Source organism: Nothoprocta perdicaria, unplaced genomic scaffold, assembly GCF_003342845.1.
Source record: "Nothoprocta perdicaria isolate Ctin4 unplaced genomic scaffold, notPer1 scaffold_343, whole genome shotgun sequence".
NCBI lineage: Eukaryota > Metazoa > Chordata > Aves > Tinamiformes > Tinamidae > Nothoprocta > Nothoprocta perdicaria.
Genome location: NW_020455581.1, coordinates 44,692 through 54,673, shown reverse-complemented (window position 1 = coordinate 54,673; position 9,982 = coordinate 44,692). Strand labels below are relative to the sequence as shown.

Genomic DNA, 9,982 nt, shown 5'->3' with positions numbered 1-9,982 from the left:
TTCATGTCCAATAGGTGGATCCAGTGCTTTATTGTCCCTGGCAAATACATATGTATTGTCGCAGCTGGCTGTGTTTGCCTGTGCATGCTGATGCACTCCTTAAGTGTGTGTTTTATTCCCACTCGAAGTCCAGAAGTGTGTAGCTTCCTGGCTGGCGGCCTCTGGCAGGCTCTCTTGGGTAAACTCCAAAAAGATTCTGAACTAAAGTCTGTATTATTTTTTTTTTTTTAACATACATAATAAGTGTTCTGGGTGCTCTTTGCCTTTCTAAGGCTGCTGCAACAAGTCTCCTCTTTCCTTCGCTCTACACATGCTCATGCAGTTATTTGGTGATTGTCATCTGGAAACTGATGTGGATGAAAACAAAAATCTCTTCAGTGGTTCTCCTCTGGTCAGATCCTCCACCTGGTCCGTGATGTACCTGATAAATGTTTACATCCCSTTCAGAGCTGCTCTCTGAGCTGTGCCCTGGGCGGAGGTGTCCACCAGACCTCTAGGATGGTGTCTGTGGCTGGTGTGCTGCTAACTGAAATGTTTCATTGTCATCCTGGCTTTCATTTTCACCTGGAGTCAGAGCTGAGATGCAAATTACTGAAGAAATCAATGATGTTTAGCTAAGACTTGTTGAGTACACAGAGTACTGGAGCTTCGTCTAGCAGCACAGTCAGCTTTGAGGAGAAACCTGGTTTCTCAGGGGAGCAAAGCTGATGGGCAGCATGATCTCAGTGCCTTCCACATCTGAAACTGTGAGTGGCCCACCAAAAATACATGGAAACTTGCTGCTCGTGCCCTTAGGAATGTTCCTATTTCYTCTGAATTAGAATTTAGCCCTAACTGGAGGAACGTAAAAGAAATAAGGTTGTAAGGGTACACGGCAGGAATTCTGTCAGTGCTGCATTGGAAAAACAGCAAGCTGAGTGAGGGGGAAAGCAGAGCTACAGTTCATTAGTATCACATTCCACTAGTGAAACTGTCATTTTGACATGAGTAAGGATGGAGTACACCTRAACACATGGACATATATTACACGAGGGACCAAGAATGGAGGTAGGAGAGGAGGAGGTGCCCTCCTGTAAAAGAAAGGATGGAGATAAGAGAGCAGGTGGAGAGGGTTACTCATACAGCACGAGTAGCAGCCACATGCTTATTTGTGGCCTTTAGGCTGTTAAGATTGTAACTCTTGAGTAGTTCATACTTTGCCTTATGATTGTAATTATTTTGCCTGTTTTTGGTTAGTTAACAGTTTCAGTTTGCTTACTTGAAGCTTGGGGATACTTCAGGAGGAATAGGTAAGAGGAATAGGTTCTTAATGCTTATTAGCAAAGCTTAATTACTACCATGCTCACACACACAGCATTTGTTTTTTGGTGTTAAATGTACTCATCATATAGAGCCTTCAGATGCTATTCCAAGATGTAGRTTGTTATTTTGCAAAAATCAGATAAATTTTTGTCTCTAAATACGTTGTAAATGTAATTGAAAATTCTGCTAATGAGTTGTCACTCAACTGCTGGAAAAGTGTCAGCATCTTAAGGCAGACAGCGGAGGAAGAAGGTCCCCTCATCCTAAAAGGGATGCGTTATGACTGCAGAAGGTTCAGAGCAGGACAGCAGGGTTGATCAGAGGTACCAGGTCTGCTTGAGGAACTGCTGAGCAGGTCCAAATGGAAGAGAGATGACTGGCATGGAAAGTGTGATGGAGAGCCACAAAATCACTATGTGGCAGAGAAAGAGGGGGGGTTGAATAGTCCCTGCCTCTTGTAACCCAAAGAAATGTGGGCTAAGTCTTTAGGGGCTGGATTCAAAACAGAAGGATGAGGTTCTCCATGAAACAGGCATTCCTGTGCCAAGGAGAGCTGTATAGGCAAGAAGCTGACGTTGTTTTAAGAGTCTGGACAAATATTTGGAAAAGATCCATTGGAGGGAAGGGATTTCAGTAAATACACATTTCTTCAGGCTCAGGAAGTCCTCTGAACTGAAAATAGTTGGAGGTTGGGAAAGTGCAGAGGGAGAAGCATCCTCTGTGTTTATCTTGTTCTTATTCTCCCTTAGACATTGGGGAATCTTAAGGCTGCTCTTTTCTCTGAAGAGTGAATAGGTATCTGCCTGGTTAATCAAGTTATGCTCATCTGGGCTGAATTAGGTGCTCCTGTTTTTCTCCATAGGTCCTGGTTTTGGACCTTTGATTCCTCTTGGTTTTCCTCTTCTTCATCCTTTTCACTGGCTTACGTCTTACCTGGTATGTGGTGCCAGGATGGCCATTATATTTCAGCTGAGCTCTTAGCAATGCCAAGGAAAGCAGAGAGAAGACAGGTACCACTGAAAGTCACAGAGCAGTTTATTAGATCTTTCAAGAAGGTATTCCGTAAAGCATTGCCTTCTGAAACCTTTCTTCTTGTTATGTGGGGTTTATGTCTTCAAGTGTCCCCCCTAATAGAGCAACATGCCCCAAAGTGTGTTTGTGCTGTGCATTGCAGCAACCCAGCCTGCCTGTGCCAGGCCTACAGTACGGTCTTAATGGCATATGCCTCTAATGCTTCTGGTAGTGCCAGTCTCATAATGGTGTTCAAACCAACGTTTATCACGGGAGTTGGGCTGCATGCAGCTTGTTAGGGGATGGCAGAGCAAAGAGACGGGCTTGATGCGCCTGGATCCGACTGGTCCCTGTTCGCTGCCCAAATAATGGGACTTAACAAGGAGGAAAGAGGAGAACTGCAAAATTCTTGGCGTTTTTGCGAAATTACGTTATCTGCTCTTTTCAAAGGAGGGGAGGAAAAAAAAAAAAAAAGCCCTATCTCTTAATTTCAAGTAATCTGATGGCTGTTTAAATTTCACTGGCAATAGATCAGAKAAATGTTGCCATATCGTCATTGACACTCTCTTTTACTTTTCAAAGTGACAAGGCTGATAAGATGTGCAGCTTAGTCGGAAGAGCAGCCAGTGTGATACAACTGGAAAAAGTTGTCCGTGGAAAATACCCCTGGATCACTGAGCTGTGAGAGAAAATACAGGCGTTAGGTGGTGCGTGTTGGGAAACAGTTTGGATACAGCCTCTGTTCTAGCCAAGGCAGAGAGAGGGTCTGTTTGTGTTGCTAATCGGCTGGCTCAGGCCTGTTGTGCTGTTGTTCCCAAGTGAATCCACAGCCTAGGGAAGCTGGGGCCGTGCCGGAGCCGTTGTCATCCCAGCCTGGTGGCTTGGAAGGGTCGTGCAGCGAGGGAAACAAGGTCAGACTTGGGGCTGGAGCGGCAGGGGCTCCAGCGGCGGTGTTGGGACCTGCCTCTTGGGATAATTGTTACGCCGTGAGGATAAAGCTTTTTCTGGGGAACTTACGGTTCTGCTCAGTGTGCTGAAAATACATAGGATAGATAATGTCTTTTGCAGGAGAGAGATAAAAAAAACCTTTTTGGGAGGCAGTTTCAGCTGAGCATAGTTGGTTAATAAGCCAGAGGTACTGATGTTTTTGTTTCTTCCTGCATTCTAGAAAATCAGGTTTTAAAACCTTTTAAGCCTTGCATGCCTACACAAATTTGTTTATAATTGAACTGCTGTTGATTTAGTAGAAAGTTGCTCCTGGGCTTAAATGCCAGAGAATAGCCAACAATGTTAAATAAGTATACAGCTTATCATTTTGCTCTTTCAAGGTGCTACAATACAAAATGCAATTCAGTCTGAGGTAATTTTTAATTAAAGATGTGTCTGCTGCTTCTGCTGTGACACTTTCTTCTGTGAGCTGCAGTTGCATTTGGAAATTTCTCATTGTCTGTAAGCATTAAACTCTTTGGTGCTAGATGACAATTTCAGTCTAATTATTTGAAATTGCATCAATATATAGGCACGCTATAAATCCCCTTTGAAAAGGCACCTATTCTGGAATAAAAGTATAGGAAGAAACACCAGGGTAATTCAGCAAAATAACATCCTCCTTTGTGTAGCTGAGCCCTTAAAATAAAAATGTAATTTCAGTTTAGGCTCCATCTACGGGAGCTCTTTGCTCTGTGTGACTCTCACTGAGTCGCTTTAGGAGCTACTCTTGGTTAGTCCCTCTTGTTCCTTCAACTATCAAGTTAAATTTTTGTTGTGATAGACTTGAAAACGAGTTTAGAAAATGAAACTGAATTATATTATACCTTTTAGTAAAGACTTGGAGATAAGGGTTTTTAGGACTCTGTGAACCTCAGTGTGTCATATACATATACTTGCTTTTTAAAAACTCTATTTTTTTCCAAATATCCTCCAAACCAGTTATTTTAGCTTCTGCCTCCTACTTCTTATAGGAATCTGGCTTTCGTATTTGGATATTAAATTGGTGACCATTTTAACTGATTCTTGTTTAAAAGATAGGTTTTAAAATATCCTCCAATAAAAGCTTGCCTGTAATCTTGCTGTAATTTTTCAAGTGTGTGCGTGAATCTTTACTTAAATAAAAAATATGTGCAGTATTCCATAGGCAAATTAAAACTAGTTTTAAAATAAATGTTCAAATTATTATTAGGAGTATTTTTTTTCCAAGTTACTATTCTCCTTTTCAGCCCTAAAAATAACAATTTAAAGGAGAAAAAAAAATGGTCTGAAGTGGTGTTAGTATTTAAAAGGATACGTAAAATTCTTTTTGTTAACATGCCTGTTTTGTTTTTAGGAAGATGTGGAGACAGGAGTCCACCTTGATCCTGCTATCAAGGAAGTTCAGTACAATCCCACTTATGATACCATGTTTGCTCCTGAGGTAAGATAGAGGACCAGAAATGTATTTGGCTTAAAAGGAAGAGAATCCATTAATCTAATGTCAAATTCAAATAAGATGCATCTTCTTTTGAATGTTTGCTTTATTTGTGATCATAGCTTGGGTGAACTGAGAAAAGATAACCTAGGGGTGTGCTGGCAGTACTCTTACGTGCTCCAATTTTAATATTCTGTATAAAGTGGTTCTGACAGAAGCATCTTGACTTGTTTGTCAAAATTAGAACTAAACAAACTAAAAATCAAGCTTGGAAGATAGCATAAAAGTATTCACTAAAACAGATTAACTGTATGAAAATCGTCTGCTACTATTTTCACATCTTTTGCTGCGTACTCAGCATGCTACTTGGATCAAAATGAATGGTTGTAAGATGGTTGTAGATATATGGCTTACAGAATGAGAATTTAAAATCCAAGTACTATCAATAGAATTCTATTCATGTCAATGATATGTAAGAGTTTTAGCAAACGATGTCATTCTAAATGTACGTAGTGCAAGACCATTTGCACTGAGATTGGTCATTCTGGTGCAGTGTGAACCACTTTMTGTTTTAATTTGTCAGGCTAGCTGTAGGAATGAAAATAGCTGTTAAAGCATTTAACTTTCCTCAGTATTTGACTTCTTTATCTCATGTTAGATCAGAGGTTAGTGTTTCAGATGGACAAAGGCTGGTTAGTTCCATAAATTGTTCATGCTGTCTAGGGTGACCCTGTATCATTATGAAATTCTTGCATTGATTGTGCCTTAAGAACCACCTTTTGGTTCTTAAAGCAGATTCATAGACCACATGAACWGGCCTTTTCAAAGCAAACTTAGCTTTCTGCAACTTTGGAGAGAGCGAACACTGAAACCCATGAGATCATAGAATGCCGAAGGTTGGAAGGGACCTCAGAGATCATCGAGTCCAACCCCCCTGCTCACGCAGGGTCACCTAGAGCACGTGGCACAGGGCTGCATCCAAGCGGGTTTTAAAGATCTCCAAAGAAGGAGACTCAACAACCTCTCTGGGCAGCCTGTTCCAGTGCTTTGTCACCCTCACAGTGAAGAAATGCTTCCTTAAGTTCCTGTGGAACTTCCGATGCTTCAGTTTGAAGCCATTTCCTCTAGTCCTATCCCTGCCCACCACTGAAAAGAGGCCGCCCCCCTCCTCCTCACTGCCTCCCTTGAGGTATTTATACACRCTGATCRGGTCCCCCCTCAGCCTCCTCTTCTCCAGGCTGAACAGRCCCAGCTCYCTCAGCCTTTGCTCATAGGGCAGATGTTCCAGGCCCCTGATCATCCTGGTAGCCCTGCGCTGGACTCTCTCCAGCAGCTCCACATCCCTCCTGTACTGGGGAGCCCMGAACTSGACACAGTCTCCAGATGTGGCCTCACCAGGGCTGAGTAGAGGGGGATGATCACYTCCCTCGACCTGCTGGAGACGCTYTTCTTAATGCACCCCAGGATCCCGTTGGCCTTCTTGGCCACCAGGGCACACTGCTGCCTCATGGTCAACTTGTCGTCCACCATGACACCCAGGTCCCTCTCTGCGGGRCTGCTCTCCAGCAGGTCCACCCCTAATCTGTACTGGTGTCCAGGGTTATTCCTCCCCAAGTGCAGGACCCTGCACTTGCCCCTGTTGAACCTCATGAGGTTTCTCGCCGCCCAGTCCTCCAGTCTGTCCAGGTCCCTCTRGATGTATGAGCAAAAYGTTGATTACGGACTTAGGATATGATGAGTAAACTTAGCATTCCTGTTATAAATGTTTTGGTTAGGGGTACCTAATATGGGACAGTGAGGTGTCTGAACTTGACTGACAAGCACAGTTACTGTGATTAAATTTATTTTTATATTAATCTCAACATATTGACTTTTTAATATTCATCTCRGCATATTGGCTTTGTTTGCACTCACTGTTCAGGTACCTTCTGTCCTTTATCCATGGTAAGGTCAGGAAGACTTTGGTCACTTGCCCTCTTGCAAGAAGAAAGGCAAGGCAGGGTTTCATAACTGCTTTTTCTGCAGTAATGCAGTAAGACTCCTAAGAGCTTTTTACATGCACAAAACATGTTGGCTGTGAAATTCCTGTATGGGCTATGAGATTTTTTTTRTAGGACTTGATTTTTCCCTCTCCTGCTTACAAGGAATAATACACTGTTGTCTTGTCTTCTGAATGTGCTTGTATTGATCCCATACTGAACAGGAATCTTTTGTGTCAAGTAATTGCTATTGATTTGTCCTCTCTACCAGTAATTTAGGGCTTGAAAGTTCAAACATGAAACCAGCTGTTCAAAGCAATAACAGACTTAAGAAATTTATTCCRTAGTCATACAGAAAAAGAAATATACTTTGTGTTATCTTTTCTGAACACCATTTTGTCTCTCTCTAGTAAAATAATGTCCATATGTATAGATATAAAACTAGTAAATCTGATATACTTTCTTTTAACATTATTTCTGTAGTTTGGACCAGAAAACCCATTTAAGACTCAGCAAATGGCTGCACCTAGAAATATGCTTTCCGGATATGCAGAGCCAGCTCACATMAATGATTTCATGTTTGAACAACAAAGAAGAACATTCGTAACCTATGGTAAGTTCTTAACACTGAAATTCCCCTCTGTTTTTATTATGCCCAGGTTTGACAAAATAAGGTGTTCTTTATAGAATAGTTAATGGGACTTCAAGCTCTCTAAGTGGCTCTTTAGCAGGGTTGTTAAAATGGGCAAAAGCCTTTGAGAWTCTGCACACCTGTGGTTCATAGTATTTATTTTAGAAGTCTCATTTGGTAATTCCTTCTGAAGCTAATCAAAGAGATGAGCTCCTACCAGATCATTTTTAATTAAGGCTTCTTTTAGTTGTGTCAGTGTAGAAGACAAAAAAATAATCAATCTTACAYGCAATAACTATAGGTCTATTGTGCAAATTGATTCTTAAGGTAACTTGGAAAGCTGAAAGAAAGAAAGTGCCTTTCTGAGTGTGAGGTTCTTCACAGAAGTTCCYTCTTTAGATACATGATGCAGAATGAATTAATTTAGGTACTGAATGAATGGGAATCACAGGAAGTGGAATACCTCTGCTGAAAATACTGGATTTGCAAAGTCACTGAAGGATGCAACCTCAGCAGAAGCCTTGTGAGAAGCGTTAAATGTTTGGTAGAGCTTTTTCTTTCTCTAGCAGTGTGTTTCCATAGGGCTAGTTATTAGGGTAGCTTCTTTTTTAATCTTGAATAAACTTCACTTATAAGTAGGTTCATTTGAAAAATGAAACACTTGAGTTTGATGAACAAACAATATGGATTCTAAGAAACATGCATCTTCTAAGAAAAATGGGTTTTCGTATGAGGAAAATGCGGAAAGACCATAGTTTCTAAGAATTTTTGAGGATGTATTTGAAAGAATAAAATCACCATATATTGACACGTAACTGGTTAATTTTTTTCTCATGGGTTTCACTCTAAGTCTTGCTCTCGTGCTCTCAACTGCATTGTGCATGCTTTCTTGCTCACRTTCTCATACCTTTTATTATCTTCAAATTCAGTCTGCTTTGTAAATTCTGATACTACCTGTGTGAAATTAAATTACCTCTGCACAGCAGACTTTGAGCTTTCTTTTCTTTATCTGTATTTACACTGAAAAGACCACTCCCTCACACTGTCATGCCTCCAACTCACCTCCCCATACACAAYTGCATGAATTGCACTAGGGCTGTATACATGCATGAATTCACTTGATGTTTTCTGCAGTGGAGAAGGTTGGGGCATTAGTACCAACATCTTCAGAACTGACGTGTGGGAGGCAGCTGTTACAATGAAACTTGGCAGAAAAAGTGCCTAAAATCTGAGACTTTAACACCTCAGTTTCTCTTTGGCTTTGATTACGGGTTTTGTTGTAAATACTACATTTTGAAGAGAGTTTAAGATGGGGTTTTCTTTTGCATAGTTTTAGCTAATGAGTGCTTCTTACTGAGCTGCCAGGCCATGGAATATCAGTAGCAAAATGCAGAGTTTGAAAATGGATGTTTAGTTTTATAACTAACTTATTTTTCTGCGATTTTAATATTGGAACTTGACAGACAATGAAGGTCTCTGAGCATGCTCAGGATCTGAAGATGGGTTCATTTTGTTCAGTGAAACTACATATTGAACTGTATGTGGTACACAGGTTTTTTGCTTGCTTGTTTTTCCTCTGAGGACATTAGATTTATATTGGAAAGATGAGTCTGCAGGCACATAGTCTTTGTTTTTGTTTGCAAAACTTATTTTGAGGGAAGACAGAACTACTACCCAAAGCCTACTCAAACTTTCTGCTGCTGGTTTCTATCATCGATGTGCCACAGCTGCCTTAAATAAGGTATGACAAGCAAGTATGAAAATGGAGTTTCAAGACTGAGAATACTGGTGACTGCTATTATCACATTCAGCTTTCTGGAAATGTTCAGCAGATAATGATCTGGGTACCGTGAGAGTGGAGCTATGATAAGGCTGTACKAGCCAGTTTGAACTGCAAAACTGAGCTTGGAGAAGCTGAAATTCATGCTAGATAATGCACTAGATGAGCATGATATSTTGGCTTGCTGGAAAGCCTGTTGTGAGCTGTTAAAAACAGCATTTGTTTAAGTTGTCAAAAACTTGTCTGTTAAATTCAATATTCTGTTTTGCACTTTGGAAGGAGGTGATAAAAACCTTCCTGGAAAAGACCAGCAACTATAAAAGTACAAATGTAATTGCTGGGCATGAATCTAATGCTTCCTTACCTCCTATTTTTTTTTGGTAATGACTAATTACCTTTTAGCATATTGGAAGAACAGAAAGTCCATCTCTAAATTGAAAACAACAGATCTTGAGGCCTTTGGCAACACGTAGGCAGTTTAGCCGCATTATGCTAYGGTAGGAGCTCTCAAACAAATCTGCAACACGTAGCATTTTGAGAAGCAAAAAYTATAAGTGAAAATCAAGTGTGATGCAAGAAAGGAATATTGATAACAGGGACTGTATAACCAAAATAGCTCAACTGCTGCAGAGCCTCTGCACCTTCAAATGTTTCAAAAGGAAGAAATGTTTCAAAAGAAAGAAAAAAGTTTTACATGTCATCTTAAAAATTAGTTCATTTTTGATTAGAAATCTGTGTATTAATCACAAACACAACCCAGCCATTTTTGTGGTGCAGAGTCTTTCATCTGTTTCTGWTGCAGTCTGTGTTTTCTGTCGGAAGTCTCTGCCTGTCTGATGCTTGGAGAGCTCGGAACATCGTTCTGGAGCTGACCA

At 40.8% G+C, this 9,982-nt stretch overlaps 1 protein-coding gene across 1 annotated transcript in view; it reads left to right on the top strand.

Annotated features, from left to right (window-relative positions):
• The first annotated feature begins 1,041 nt into the window (after nucleotides 1–1,041).
• Nucleotides 1,042–9,982, top strand: part of CDC40 (cell division cycle 40) — a 30,315-nt gene continuing 21,374 nt past the window's right edge. The window contains exons 1-3 of the mRNA XM_026043964.1: nucleotides 1,042–1,047; nucleotides 4,637–4,723; nucleotides 7,180–7,309. Coding sequence (XP_025899749.1) covers nucleotides 1,042–1,047; nucleotides 4,637–4,723; nucleotides 7,180–7,309 — 223 coding nt within the window. The remainder of the gene's footprint in view (nucleotides 1,048–4,636; nucleotides 4,724–7,179; nucleotides 7,310–9,982) is intronic.